Source organism: Paroedura picta, chromosome 9 (genome assembly GCF_049243985.1).
Source record: "Paroedura picta isolate Pp20150507F chromosome 9, Ppicta_v3.0, whole genome shotgun sequence".
In the NCBI taxonomy this organism is placed as follows: Eukaryota; Metazoa; Chordata; class Lepidosauria; order Squamata; family Gekkonidae; genus Paroedura; species Paroedura picta.
The window spans coordinates 40,472,932-40,489,221 of NC_135377.1; the positions used below are offsets into that span (position 1 = coordinate 40,472,932).

Genomic DNA, 16,290 nt, shown 5'->3' on the forward strand with positions numbered 1-16,290 from the left:
TCTTCAGTTAAAACAATTAGCTACTTGGTGATATGATAGGCCTGGGGAACAGGACAGCCACAGACAAATATCTTACTATCATTATCATCATAATTTATAGTCTACTTTTCACACTGGGACCCAAGGTAGATCGGTGGAGGTGGGAAGTGGCATTAAGTCACAGTTGATTTATGGCAACCCCATAGGGCTATGAAGGCAAGAGATGAATAGAGGTGTTTTTTTGCCACTGCAAACCCTAAACCTCCCATCCAAGTACTAAACAGGGAAGACTCTACTTAGCTTCCAGGAACTGATGAGATTGGGGTAGCCTTGGACTATCCAGTTCAGGGTAAAGTGGATTACAAGTATAATACTCACTTTAAGTCCATCAGTAAACAGATTACAAAATATTGTAACACCAGGCAATCTGTCAACAGATTACAAAATATAACATCTAACAGTAAAGATTCCTAGCAAGACAAAATAATGCAGCTGGACTGGACTGCAGAAGAAAAGGGGGGAGAACAGAACATGCCCATAATACAAACAAATCAGTTTTATACTAGTTTAACAGTTATGGTGTCCACCAAAAAAAATCTACAGACTGTGATACTGATGTACTTTATTAAGATCCAGAAATCTATTTGTGTCCTAAGCCAATATATTTCCTACACTTCTTGAGAGAAATGTGACAATTTACCTGTGCAGAATTGCAGTGTAGATATTGGCTTTATGGTATTTCTAGTTCAGCTTTCTGGGTTGCTATTATGAAGGCTGAAGAGGCCAATGTTTGGAAGTTCCTTTAGGAGGGAAAAGTGGTACTTCTGGGATTAAACAATTGAGTCAGATTTAAGAAAAGTAGATTTCAGTAATAACCTGCCAGTTCTGTAAATGCCTGCTGAGAAACATATATATATAAACAGATGGCCAGATACAAAAAAGAAAAAGATGTCTGTCTCTTTAATAACTGCATACAAACGTTAAGTTGGATCTAACCACATGTTCTGGTGAAGAAAAAGAAAGTAGGGATTTCCTTAGATCAGCACAACCACCACCACCACCACAACACAAGCTATGCTGTGGATCACGGTATCTGATTATACAAAAGCAATATGGGTTGTGGGCTCTAGGAAGGATAGAAAAGTTAGTGAGAAGAATTGAGACAGCTGGGAATGTGTGAATCCAACCCAAGTACTATGACTGTTCATGCCAGATGGCTGCAGGAGTAAGTGAAACTTCATAGACTGAAATTTCCCCTTCTACACATCTCTTCGTCTATTGTCTCTAACTGGAAATGTCAACATGCATTGGTTCTGTAAGCAAGGTAGATTGCATTCATTTTTTCTTGAATTTTCTTAAAAGAAAGAACATTATTTTCTTTTATCTTGTGAAAAATATAAAGGAACTACAAAAATAAAGAACAAAAAGCAGCTATTACTTTCTGCTTAGTCAGTTTGAATATTGAAGTCTTGAGAAACAGTCATAGCAGAATCATTATCGGATAATAATTATTGTCTGTTACTCTCCCAGAATAATTTTTATAACACATTTTGTTTTCTACCTCTGCTACAACTTCACTAAAAAGCTGTAAGCGAGGTTTTGCAAGTGCAATGGATCCCTCTACTGGGTCTGTCCAATACTATTGGAAATGTGATATGCTTAGAGATTGGCTGAAACTTTCCAAATCTTTGGCTGGATTGAAGAAATTAAAAGTTTGAATGTCTTTAGATTTGCACATGGGGGGGAGGGACAGATTATAAATTGTTATTAATGTTTTTACTAACAAGAAAAATTTCAGCAATGACAAAAAGACAACAGCTTGCTTGGATCAAAGCTTTCGACTTGATTTCAAATGAAGATCAAATGAATGCACAACACAGCTCTCAGCCTCTCTGCCTCACAATTCTTTCCAAACTTCCATGATCATTGATGGAGATTGGTCTGGTGACATTTATTCTCATGGGCACCTTTAAGCACTACATAAAATGTCATCAGTGCTACTTAAGTGGATCTCAGTACATATTTATGACATGCAGCAGACCATGGTACCTTTTATAGCTTTCTGAGAATAATCTGGAAAGGATAAGACTTGCTGTAAAACATCCAAACAAACCTGTACTAGCTCAGAAGTCCATTGGAGACAACTGAAGTTTGTGACTGAGCTGGTAAGAGAGCAAGGAATACAAACAGGATTTTCAAAGATATTCCACTGTTGTATACAGCCAGCTGTTATTGATGTGTAGCACTGGAATTAAAATTAAATGCATTACCTGAAGCTAGCAAACCCCACTGCAGGAATGACAGGCAAAAACAATGAAGCCTACTGTGCTACAATGCCTATGTAGACACACATTTCAATGATATATGTCCAAGATAGAATGTATATGACAAGATCAAGCTCATAATATGAACACATGACTTAACCTTAAAAAAAATCTGTCTTAGATAACGTGAGCTGTCCCTGTTAGGCTCATAAATAAAAGAGAGCCAACCTTCCAAAGAATAAAGTGTAGCAAAAGTCAGAGAGATGATGTCATCATAGGCCCCTACACATAATTGCCTGAGCTCTTCATGACACACACATAGCGCTTCTCGGTATACGCCAGTGCATACCTTGGCAAGCAAATGGAAATGAAATGCTTGATGCCAACAACAATCCCCCAGTACTGCCCCCTCCCAAGAAAGCCTTTATTACCAGACCTGACCGACAGCACATCTGAAGTTGTCACCACTTCAATCGCCATGCCTGGTGATAAAATCCAGCCCCTACAACCTCACTAAACTCTGCTTTTGATCCGTTGTACAACAACGGAAAGAGAAATCAACAAGAAGAAACCAAAGGCAGCCAGTTCGCAGCGGTCCTTTCTTCCACAAACCAAACAACAGAGCTGTGCATGGCTACATTGGCAACAGGCTGAATCCCCCCTCACCCCCCCCCCCAAATATACCCCCTCAGCCATTTCAACTGACACTGCAGTGCATTGCAACACTTGCTACTGGTCTTGGATGATAAATACCCCCCCACACACCATTACACACTCTTTGCAATGAAAAGAGCAATCCATAATGGAGACCAGCATCCTTGGCAAAGCTTTTTGACTGGTGAATGGAGTAAAAGGATAAGGGGGGGGGGGGAGAAAAGCGATGTGGGACTCGATGAGTGAAGGAATGAATGAACTGCTACCTCCAGAAAAGCTCTGTGGGTTGCTGGCTTCTGCTGCTGCTGCTCTTGCTGCTGCTGCTGCTGTAACAGCGGATCAGCTGATATTTACCTGTGAGGTAATGCACACTCTGTAAGGTCACCATGCACCCACTGAAACAGTGCAAAGCAGGAGGGGCGCACAGAGACGGAACTGCTAGCCGCCGCTGCTGCTTACCGCTCTGAAGAGAGGAAGATGCTCCGCGCTCAGGCGGCGGCGGCGGTTGCTGCTGCAGCTCCTGGCACATGCTGCAGGTGTCATCGCTGGAATTGCCCTGCTTCAGAATGTACCCATTTTGCTTCTGCACATGCCCAGAGCCCCTCGTGCAGCCGAAATGAGCATGTGCCAAGCCTGCGCGCATGCCCGGCAAGACCGTGAAGCCTCCGTGAAGCTCCTGCCCTCACCTCGCCTCTTGCCCTCAGTTTCGCGGGGGTTCCATTCACTTTGCCCAAAAAGCATCCTAGCGATGCAGAGGAAGCGGAGGGCGGGGGGAGGAGCCGGCCGACGGAGGGGGAGCGGGCGGCTCAGCAAAAGGATGACGTATTGCAAAAGCTGAGGAGCGGAGCCGAGCAGAGCAGGGGGAGGCGAGCCGGCCCAGGGGAGCGGCGGCGGCGGCGCCTTAACGCTTAGCCGGCCGCCGCAGGACCGAGAGGGGCCTTGGGCCACCTCCCTGGGGAAAGTTTGGAGCGGGGAGAGATTGAGAGAGGGCCCGGGCTGGGCAGCTTCCTGGGGCTGGGCTGGGCGGTGCGGAGGAGTCTACAAAGAGGAGAGCAAAGGTGGGCTGAGGACGGCGCCTGGGCTGCGATGTGCGCAGCGGCGGGAGGGAAAGCAGATCGGCAGGGGAGGTGGGGGAGCGGCGAGGAAGGGAAGAAGGCAGGAGGGCCCGGGGGCGGGGCGGGGGTCCGTCCCGGGGTTGCCCCGCAGCCTTGCAGGAGGTGGGGGGGGCGGCCCTTTCTTTGCGGGCGACCCTCAGGCGCGCCTGGCGTGGCGAGGAGCGGTCTGTGCCCGCGGATGTCACGTTCTTTCCGCTCGGAGATGACTTGGGAGGCGCGGAGGGCTTCGCGCCAGGGGCTTTCTGCTCGCCGGTCAGGAGAGGAGAGGAGAGGAAGCGGCTCCCCTTTCTCCGCGGGGGCTTTGCCGAGCGGGCTGCTTTCCATTCGCGGCTCCGAGGAGGGAGCCATTCTTGGCTTGGGCCAGCTGGCGCTCGGCCGTTTTCTCTCTCCCCGTCTCCCCTGAACTGCAAGAGATCTCGCCCTGCTGTTGTGTGCCACCCCATTCGCTGCCACTGCCAGACAATAGAGGCGCCAGGACTTTGGGGCGAAAGGGCTGATGGTGTCAGGCGAGAGGACTGTTTCAGCTTCACGTACAAGAACACTTGACATGCACATATGTGGATTTCGTTGACCGAGGACAGGAAGCTTACCTTGTAGCTTATCTAAGTTCTCCAAATCTATGCTGGGCAGAATATACCTACCATCTTTAAAAACATGTGTTTCTTTAACATCCTGTCCTGTTTTATTTACAAATTAAAAGGGATTTGTTGTTTTGCTTGTGAAAACACCCGTAGGGCTTATTTGCATGGGCAATGGGCTTGTGCCCTCTCCGTGTGTTTCTCCTCTCTCAGCTCCTCAGGGCCCGCTCTGCCTCCATCAGGCATGCACCCGTGACACACAAGCAGGGCTTTGCACTGCAGAGGGGAGCAACTGCAGAACAACTGGCGGAACAGCAGCTTGTACCAGCCTAGGAGCTGTGTCAGCGTTGAATTGTTCTGAGCGACATAAGCACCGTTTGCATGTATAGCAGCACAGTCCTGTGCAGAGTTATGCCAGTCTGTACAGTGATTTTAATGAGCTTAGACTGGAGTTTAGTCTGCATAGGGTTGCATGATATGCATGTGTTTGTTGTTGGGGGGGGGAACAGTTCTCTTGTACAGAACTAGGGATTCTGAGGGAATCCTCATCTTGTAAAAACTCCCAGGCAAACCCAATCTCATCAGATCCCAGAAGGTAAGAAGAGTTGGCCCTGTCTAGTATTTGGATGGGAGACCTCCCAAGAAACGTGTGGGTCATGATGCAAAGGCCGGCAATGGCAAACTACCTTTGAACATCTCTTGTCTGGATGCCAGTCAAGCCTAGAATCTCCTGCACACCATATGATAAAAAATAATCTCAGATAAGAAGAGAGAGGAAGAGGCTAGAAAAGAGTAGCAATCCTGCTACAGACAATGGGTAGTAAAACTGCAGCTATCACTCCGCCTTGGGAATGAGTTCCCAAGGAGAAGAGAGGCTGGTCACTCCCATTTCTTTGGGAGCAAAACTGAGCCTTGTAAATAACATAGAAATGTTTCTGCTGGTCTGCAAGGAGAGAACAGAGGCTGACTGAAACTTGTAATGTTTATATTGCAGCCTGCCTTTTGATTGGGAAAGTGTGTGAGGTCCTCCCCATAAGGGTCCCTATGAATCACACCCATTCAAAAGACATCAAGATCATTCTTCTCCATTTGCGTAATTTAAGATCATTTTGGATATTAATAGACAAGTCAACCTGACAATGACATTTGTTAGCATTCTGCTAAAGAGATTACCTCATGCTGTCCTTGGTGATCTAGTGACCAATATGGTGAACAACCATAAGAGGGGAACCTCAAGATCTCAATGAGTCAAGTCAGCAAGGAGGCTCTGCTGTATAGCAGCTAGACTGTGATCTGGGATCAGTCTGCCATGAACGTGGCTGGGTTATATTACAGCAATTATTCTGGCTCAGCTTAATCTACCATGCATGGTTGTTGTAAGGATAAAAAGGAAAAGGACAAGCCATGAATGTGGCCCTGAACTCCTGGGAGCAAAGGCAGAATAATACAAAATAGATGTTGTGAACTATTATCCATAGAATCCAGTCATAGTCCCTTGGTACTGAACATACCATGTTAACCCCAGTCTCTGGTAGTTCAACCATCTCTACCTTCTGCTACAGATACCAGGTACCATACAGGATCACATCAAGGGTCATCTTTCCTCTAAGCTCCCAAGCACCAAATTACTTTGCAAGCCTGGCATTCCCAGTGACCGAATCCATGGAGGAGTTGCCCCTCTTGGGTGTTCAAATTTGTTGGGTTCTCCCCCCCCCCTGCACCTCCAGAGTGATTTCAACCCCCAAAGATCCTTTCTTATCCCTTCTGTAGACTATAAGCAGGGCTGGCCATGTCAACCGGGCCCCTGGATTCAGGGGTATGTGCCTCCAGTTATCACATATTGGGGGACAGCTGGTGAGAGTTATAGTTAAAGGCCCTGCCTGTGGGCTTCCCTGTGGCATTTGAATGTCTGCTATGGGAAACAGATGAGGACCATTTCTCTGATCCAGCACAGCTACTTCTATTACATTTAACCTGTGGACCAACAGAGCATGATAAGATTGTCATTATTTGGACTGTAATCTGGGAAATTACCCCTATGAGAAGACTCATCCTTGGCAGGTATTCCCACTGACAGCAAAGCTGGGTGGCAATTAGTGGCTCTGTCAGAACAGAAGTGCCATCTCAAAGATTTGTACTTCTCTTTAATGTTCCCACTTACTATAGGTATAGACGGCTTGTGCAGATAAACATCACTCACTGTGTGGAAATTGCTACTGACAGAGATACAATGTTGAAAGTAAATTTTCTGTGGGATGATTAGTCACCATACCCCAATATTGTTGTGTAACCGTGTGCTGAGCTTTCAAATGTGCATGCACCACAAGACATTGCTTGGTATCTATGCCTTCAAGCCCGATTCCTCACCACAAATTTGAATCCTCCCCAGGAGTAACTCAGCTCTCAAGCAGAGGTCTCTCAAGCAGAGATGCAGGATTATGATCAAAGACACCCCAAGGCCCCTCCGTTCCCACAGCCATAATCAAAATTCCTTTCAAGAGCACTGTGATGGATTGTGAATCTACTACATAGCATCCCTGGAGTTCTAGGCTTCTTTTAACTGTATTCTATGCCACCAGATTCCCCCAAACAGTTCCATTACCGAATATGCAAATACATTGCAAACTCTAATGTACCTGTGTTCTTGTACAGGGCAACCAAGCAAGAATTAACTGACCAAGGAAATGTACCATCTTTGCCTCCTAAAGTAGCTGAATATCGAACAGCACTTCTCAGCTGTTTACAGATGAGCTAACAGAAGAGTTTAATAAGACTATAAAAACTGTTGCAAAAAGCAACTTGGGCTAACTTGGTGCAGTGTTGTTTGCTGCGTCAAAACATTCAGTCATGTACAGGCTGTGCGCATGTTTGAACTGGTCAATGATTGCCTCTGGGTTTTCTGACACTGATGAAAGATGAATGGCTGACTTCAAAAGCCATCGTTGGGGCTTCTTCAGGTTAGTATGTAGAAAAGCTGACCTGAGCTGATCCCAAGTTGGAAGTTCACAGGTACCGGAAAGCCACTACTATAACCTGACCTGCCTCTGAATCTTAGCCGAGGGAGAGGTGGTTTTAACACAGTCCCTGTTCCACAATCAAAATCTGCCCAAGAGCCTGGAGTCCTTTGTACTGGGTTCTTTATATGGCAGAGATCAGAGCAGAGACAAGTGACAACTTTGCATAAAGCCTCTCAAATTACAGAAAAAGTGGGCAAATATGTCACAGCAGTCTGATGAAAGTTTTATAATGCTGTCATCCTGACCCGCATAAAAGAACTGTTTCATCACTCGACAACGTAGCTGAATGCCTCTGAACTGGTGGTGACTTGTCTTCACTGCCATCACTGCTACAGATTAGGCTACAAAGTGAGCTTCATCCTGAGGCTGGTTGTGCTCATCCTGGGACATATGAAGGATCATGTCTCCTAGCAGAGAACTTGGGTGCCAGCTTCATTCTCTCCCCTCTCTGGCATGTGATGCCATTCCATCTGTAGGCTGGTGCTATCACTCTACTACTCTGGAATGGGTATGCTGGAAGACCACACTCTCCCCAATTTTTAAAAAGTGCTACAAACTAATTTCATTTCCAAATGCTTTAAAAATACATTCTAGAATTATGGTGGCAATTTTTTACATTTTTTCCAGAACATATTGTTTTATGTATTTTATATATAGTCTCTCACTACTCCTTAATCCATTCTCAACTTTTTTACCATTGAGAAACCCCTGATACCTTCAGGCTTTGAGAAACCTCAGAAGTGGTACGATCATGCAGAATATGGTTAGGAAGCATAGCTGTGCACACACCCACCTGGGGCTGCTCTTCTTCTCACCCCCACCAGGCCTATCATTGGCCATTTTAGGAGGGGGGGTGGTTTGATGTGACCATATATGGCCATATTACCTGATAATGTTTAACACATTAAAAAATATATGTTAAAAGTGAATTAACTCCCACCCATTTAAGAAATCCTCCCAGGGCCTTAAAGAAACACTAGGGTTTCACAAAACCCTGGTTGAGAAAGCCTGCCTTAACCCTGCTGCTAACTGACCTGGTCATCATACATGCTTATGTCAATAAACTCAGCCCCTCCCCCCATTTTACTGTCAGTGAACAATGTCACAGAACTGGGAGAGAGATACAAAGGCAATTAGAAATATTTTACCCCCCCCCCCCCAAACACCAGTTTTCAAAGCTGCATGACTGGCAAAAAGCTTACAGGTGTCGCTTTCTCAGACATGGATGATAGAAAAGGTACACTGGTTATATTTCTGCCTGCCATGGGGGCGGGGGAGAGAAGGCACAGAACCTCTATATTTTGGAGATCAAAGCGCTCTATCTTGTCTCACATACAACTATTTTAAATGCAGAGCCTCCAAAAGGTTTGCTTGCATAACTTGTTTGATGCTATTGGCAAGCACTGCTTTGTAGGGAATATTGGCAATCCATAGCAAAGTTAAAAATAGAGCTAGATCTTAAATGAATATTGTGAGTCTTTTCAGATCTACTGATTTCAGTCAAGCCTCCCACACAAGCAGAGATTCTCTTCTGGAATGCTTCTAAAACGCTGGGAACTCTTATGAATAAAGCAGCCTGAAACATGTCGACTTTCTCTCCTTTCCTCATCAGTGGTTTTATGCCTCAGTATGTTTATGAATCATAAAAGTCAAACAAAGGCACATTGCGGCCTTTTTGCTTCCTTGTAGCTGTGATAGTACATCAGTAGGTAGAGGAAAAGAGGGAGTAGGAAGCTGTTAAAGTACTCCTCTGTTGAAGTAGATACTTTTCACCAGCTCTAGCTTTACTTCTAGTACTGCAGCCTGCAGAACCTCAATTGATGTTTGTTTAGGTAAGGCATTGACTAACCCAAAGCCAGGCAAGTGAATTTATGACTGAACATGAATTTGAACCTATAACCTCCAACTTGTGAGTTCTTAAAATTGCAAGATTCAGATCAAAAGACAAACCTTGCAAAGCTTCCATATATAAAAAAAACCTATTCATTCAGTCCTGGTAGGGGTTCCTAGCATCATCACAGGGCCAGAGACAGATAGAGACATGATCCACAGACACAAGCCCAGAAAGTGGATGGCTTCCACCCAGAGTATGAATATGTGACCAAGCAGTATCTAATCTCAGTGTTTGTTGCCTGCAGAATGAACAACCTGACAACACATCTTGCTCAAGAACACACTTTGGCACTAAACTAGAGCTTGGTAATCAGCACCTTCTTGCTCTATAAAATGGGGTGTCTTCTAATAAATAAATCTACCTAACATTTGACAGGGAGTATTTCTTGAGTGAGTGACAGGTACAGTCCTTGAGAAATTGATTGTAACTTGATGGTGGAGATAAAAATATTTATTTCCTGTTAGAATATACATTCAGTTGAAATGAAAATGAATAGTGAATTTAATCAATAAAATGAACAAATTAAATCATATTTTTAAAACTAACATAGTTTAAATGAACATGAACTGTGCACATCCCTACTTGGTAGGACAAATGTGAAGAATTGCATGGAGAAGTAGATACACTTTTGCACTATGAGAGCCCACAGATGCACAATAAACAATATGGATTTTCATAATGGGGGAAGTGGCAAATTGCCTAGAGGTTCCTTACAGAGTACATGCATCCCTGGAGAAAAGAGTGAAAAGGCAGCCCTTATCCATAGCCCCCATGATCTGATATTCCTAAGCAAAAGACTTTCCCTTGGAAATTAATTAGAGAAAACAAAGAGGTATATACGAAGGGACTACAGGATGAAAGCTAAGCCTGAGATGAGATTAGGACAAATTTATCCCCCTCCTTAGCTGTGTTTCACATTTACTTTCTCTATTAAAACAAAGGTAGCTACTGAGGATGTAGGCAGCATCTACTTGTGATCCTTCTCTAGGTCAGGCTAAAATGGAACTTCAAAGTCTGATGGGGCTTTCAGAAATTGTGTGTTTGTGTACATGTGTGTAGCCTTTGGTCTAATACTTTAATGACAAAAAAACATGAAAATACCTATGATTTTTATAGAAATAGGCATACATTGTTTCCAGCCGTTCAATGTCTTATTTCTTACTCCGTTTTGATCTGTCAGTGATTTCAGATCCACCTTGTCACTGAACTGAATGAGACGTCTTTGAAGCCATGACATAATCTGACACTAGTGCTTCATAAGAACCACCCGATTATATGGAAGATAAGTGCAAAACATGCATCTTAGGCAATATTTGAAGGCGCTCGTGAAAGTGTGTGCATTGAAACACCTTGACAACCCAGATATTTCTTGACAGAAACATCCTTCTTACTCTACAGGCTTCAAATACTGAAGCTACTATGACACAAGAATACAAAAGAAAATATGTCTTAAACAAGACTTGCTTGAAAAACAAAATAATAAACTAAGTGTGATGGGGCAAGGGATTTGAAAGTTGGACATCATTACACATACATTACAGGGATTCCTGGACTGTCATTATATGCCTTATTTTCCTGAGAATAAGCTCCATTGAAAAGGTTTTAGGATTCTGAGTAGATTTGCTCTCTAAGCCACTAAATAGATTTAGCCATGCTTTGCTAATAACATCATAGTAGTTTCAACTGTTAGATTACTTACCTCTACTGAATGTTTATTTCAACATCCAAAGCGAGGAATCAGACTTTCAAGATCGAAAAAGCCAGTGCCTTTTAAACATTGCAAACATCGGGGTGTGAGCCTTACCCTATGCCCCCAATGAAGATTTTTGTTCCCCCCCAAAAAACATAAAAAACAAAAAATAAAAGTAAATCAAATACAGATTACTATTTCTATTTGTGAATAATGTTTGCTGCCACTGCTGTTCATGCTTCCTGTTTGTATTCAGGGCAGAATATTGGTTTATAGAGAGTTAAATAGGACAAATAGGTACACACTAAACTGATCCTATCTGAATGCCCCCTCTCACACACACACACACACATACACACACACACACTTCAGAATTTACTTTTTAAAAAGGCCCTGATAGAACCTGCCATAGGGCAATGGGGAATTCTCATTGCATGCACTCATATTGTTTCAACATTCATCACTCTCACTTTTGTCAAACCTCATGATTTTTGTTGCATCACAGTGAGATTACAAAACAAAAAGCTCAAGCATTACAATGCAACCCAGGCTCACTCTTCTTAGTACTTAAGACTGTATTTTTTATATAATCTGTACTGATAATTAGCAAAGAAGATCTAGCAGCCAGCACTGCATTCATTCATAATTTGCTACCTTTCTACTTAAGAAGTGTAACCATCTTTCAGTTGGTCTTGACATAAATCTATGGCACTCCTTCTCAACTACTCTCCCAGCAGCTCTGCTTTTTAAAGAAAAAAAACCCTTTTATGGTGAATTTTTAAAACCACTGCATCTATGCATCCATTTACCATGCTAATTTTATCTGTTCACATCTGTCACCTTAAAACCAGTCTTCATGATCATAGAACTAAGCTACAGTACACTTTTCCAGCATAATTCAGGCATAATTATTGGGATTTTTATGAGTGTAATTGTGCCATTATTTTAGGGAAATGTTTGGGAGAAAAATAAAAGAACCAAGCCTGCAGTTTCAGAAGTGGTTAGGAAAGGAAATGGTCAAAGATTAGTACCAAGGCTGTGAGGACTAAGAAGATGTGAGCCAGAGAACGATCTGTATATATTTTGATAGGGATGGGCATGAACCACATAATGGGTCAACATTTGGGCTGAATTTAGGCAGGATCAGGACCCAGGATGCAATGTTTGGTATACTTGTGTTCTCTGAATAAATCTCTGAGCTTTGGTGTACAGCTCAGGATGGCTCAGAAAAACAAAACCAACCCAGAAAACCCAGCATAGAACTGCTAGACAATGGTGGAGATGTTTTCCAGCCTTGGAAACACCAATAGGGATTCCGAAAGCTTGACAGGCATTTGAAGGTCTCTTCTTATCAATAACAGAGCTCCCATTCATTGTAGAGGGGCTCAATTATTATACAAGTCTGAGAAAAGTGTATGTGTCCTTTGTTGGTTGGTGGTCAGTGATAGAGTGGAAGACGGTAGTTTAGCAATGAAACCAAATTAAGAGCTTTGCTTGGCATGGAGGGGGGGGTTGCACTCAGTCAGGGCTAGGGGACTTGGCTTTGTTTGCCCTGGGTTTCTTGGCTATCCATTTATTTGCTGGGGGAGGGGGGCTGTTCTCTCTTTTTCACATGGGCTGCTATGTGAAGGGTGATTTTCCTGCTGTCTGCTCTGCTTTCCTTGGTGGTTTGTTTTCCTTTCCTTCCTTTCAATTTCATTGCTCATGCCCACTTTGGGTTGTAGTTGTTAAGCCTTGAAGGATTGCTCCTTCAAAGGAGCCTCAAAAAATGGCTCTGGGCACTATGGTTGGGAAAGGGACTGCAAGGCAAGCCACCCTTCCCAATGTCATGTTTATGTCGATGCTGCCTATGCCAGGAAAAAAGGCAAGGATGAGGGTGTAAAAAATTACTCACCTCATCATCAAGATGCTGGCCATGGGTGGCCATCTGTTCTCCAATGAGGAGGATGTGACCTTTCACAGGCTGCTGCACCACCTGGCTCCCTGATATCCCATCCAGGAGGACCCTGATTCAGAGAGTGTTGCCCTTCATTTTGTGATGGAGCTGGTCAAGGCTCAGGTCTCCAAAGTACGAGACTGAACCCTCCTGGAGGGGATGTGTGCACCAGGACCCTGGGAGCAGATGGCATCATAGCTACATCTCCCTTACGACTCACTGATAGCAACTGGAAGAACTCTGGAGTGAGACCATGGCCATTCTCCAGGAAAGGAAAGGCCTTCTGCCACCTGGCTTACAAGATGGTCCTCCATGCAGAGGATGGATGTGGACCACAGGGCATCATACTTTGCCACAATAATACAGAGTAGCCTGTGGTTCAGTTGCAGACACACAACTCATGGCAACCTGGTTATAGATGCTGATGCCAACATACAGGCAGTGGTGAAGGGTGTGTACTTGAAAAACATAATTTGCCTGACACACAGGCTACATCTGGTGGTGAGGGATGCTCTGAGGCTGGGGAGTACTACAAAGGGAACCTTGAGATTAGGACCATAATGGAGACTTACTGGTGCATGGCCCACCACTTCTTGCATAGCATCAAGGCTGTGTATCTGCTGTGAGAGAGATAGGGAGTGGGAGGAGCCCAAACACCAGCTTGTCTAGGACATGATCACCTGGTGGAACTCTATGTACACCATGATTGTGCATTTGGTAAAGGAAAAGAGCATTGTGCAGGATGTCATCTCATCCATGATGAGTGGCTCAGCATCAGCTTCAGTGACTGGCTGACCCTTTCCCAAATAATGTCTTGAAGCCATTCCAGGGTCCAATCTACACACTCCAGAACCTGACATCTCCAAAGGTACTTTCCTGGGGGCACCTTCTCTGGGGGGACATAAATTGGACTCCCAAAGTCCAGTGTCCATGGAACTTGATGGGCAGGTAGGGGAGAGTCATATGGAAATGGTGTGCAACTTTGGAGTATTCAGGACCCAGCAGGGGGAGGGGTGGTGGCATTCTCTTGCATCCTGAACTTCCTGAAGGATTCAGTTCTGGAAATTAATTTTGTTGGGTTCAGTTTGTGTTTGTATTTGGGACAAGAAGTGATGTGATAGTCTTCTTCAAGTACTTGAAGGGTTGTCACATAGAGGATGGAGCAGAGTTGTTTTCTGTTGCCTCAGAGGGTTGGACTAGAACCAACGGGATGAAATTAATTACAGTATTTGCTGGCGTATAAGACTACTTTCCCCCCCTGAAGAACATGCCTCCAAGTGGGGGGGTCGTCTTATATGCCAGATGCACTTCATTTGAGATAGACATAGCTGCCCATAGCGGCCCATAGTACTGTATTTTGAATGGAAATGTTTGGGGGTCGTCTTATACGCCCAGTCGTCTTATACACCGGCAAATACGGTAAAAGAAATTTCAACTAAACACCCAGAAGAAGTTCCTGATAGTTAGAGTGGTTTCACAGTGGAACAGGCTAACTCAGGAGGTGGTGGGTTTTCCTTCTTTAGAAGTTTTTAAGCAGAGGCTTCATAGCCATCTGGCAGAAATGCTAATTCTGTGAGTTTAGGCAGATTGTAAGTGGGCAGACAGAAGGCATTGTGTAGGTGCTTCGCTCTTGTGGCCATTTCCTACATTCTGTAGGGGGTTAGACTAAATGACCCTGGAGATCCCTTTCAACTGTATGATTTGAAGTCCTAAACCTGAACTTGAATCCGAAGCAGGTTTTTCTCGTTTGTGCCCATTTCTATATTCTTATATTTGTAGTAGGGATATATAAAGATACTTTTTCAGATTTTTAAAATTTTAACAATTGTTTGGGTTCTCCAACATTTAACTGTAATGTCAGTTAATTCTGTTAGTAAAACATTCTCGGCTATCACCTTCCCTGTCCCTGCTCATCTGGGATAAAATTCTCAGGAACTGTACCATTAATCAAGGCCTTTTCCCTACCTAAATGCCAAGAGAGAAAAGGAGACCTGTTCTATATTAAATTAAAATTCCCCCAGTCATATTAGCCACAAGGCACAGTGATGAAGTTTTCCTCCATTCATACCTACTTGCAGTGCTGTTCACTATGCATCCCAATGTATTTTCAAAGCACATATTTACCTATCACTGGAAACAAATATAAATTAATGGGGGGGGGGCATTTTTATCAATGGGAAATCTTGACTGTGAGGTATAGTGATGCATCGAAGTGGCCTACATTCCCCATGCCAGCCATGCTTGTCATTATTATGTCTCTACTATATCAGAGAAGAGCCTCTTGTGGCGCAGAGTGGTAAGGCAATGACATGCTGTCTGAAGCTGTCTGCCCATGAGGCTGGGAGTTCGATCCCAGCAGCCGGCTCAAGGTTGACTCCGTCTTCCATCCTTCCGAGGTCAGTAAAATGAGTACCCAGCTTGCTGCTGGGGGGTAAATGGTAATGACTGGGGAAGGCACTGGCAAACCACCCCATATTGAGTCTGCCATGAAAATGCTAGAGGGCATCACCCCAAGGGTCAGACATCACCCGGTGCTTGCACAGGGGATACCTTTACCTTTTACTATATCAGAGATATTTAATTATGAAGATAACTTACATCATGTGGCTAAAATGGTTTTGCCTGGGGGAAATGTCAATGATATGATATGTCAATAGCAATATTTTCACCTCATCTCCTTATCACAGACCTCCACTGAAGTCTACTGGTTTACTGGGAAGTAATTCTAAGGACTTTGTGTCAGGTAAACATAATATAACAAAAAGCCTGTACAAAAGTTGAAGTATTTATTTCAAGAGTAGGTGCATTTTCCCCTAAGTTGACTTCATAAATGTAGGGCACATAGCATGCAGTCACTGATATGGAAAACATATTTTTCTCCATGGAACTCCTTCCGAACCATTTTAGAACAGTCTGAACAGCATAAGGACATGTCCAGAAATCTACACAATCGAGAGACAGCTGCAGCATGTCTGAGGCATTATATGATGTATTTATCTTTATCATGTGAGGGAAGGGACAAAAATAGATTGATGTGCCAAGGAGGCTAAGCAGAACTGATGTCTTACAGCAGCAAGAACAACCAGATGGGTTAAAGTTTTGTGGACAATTACATGAGAACAATGGCTAAAAATAGCTGAGAAAAGATAAGATGCAGCTGCAG

General features: G+C 43.9%; 1 protein-coding gene across 19 annotated transcripts in view; it reads right to left on the bottom strand.

Annotated features, from left to right (window-relative positions):
• Positions 1-16,290, bottom strand: part of DTNA (dystrobrevin alpha) — a 379,312-nt gene that overhangs the window by 225,238 nt on the left and 137,784 nt on the right. For 4 of the 19 annotated variants that reach the window (XM_077352470.1, XM_077352478.1, XM_077352469.1 and 1 more), the window contains exon 1: positions 3,164-3,335. The exons of 1 other annotated variant lie outside the window; for it this stretch is intronic. In XM_077352470.1, coding sequence (XP_077208585.1) covers positions 3,164-3,285 — 122 coding nt within the window. In that variant the 5' untranslated portion in view covers positions 3,286-3,335. Of the gene's footprint in view, positions 1-3,163; positions 3,640-16,290 lie in introns of those variants that run through there. 14 more of the 19 variants (XM_077352467.1, XM_077352465.1, XM_077352464.1 and 11 more) reach the window with 9 other exon arrangements.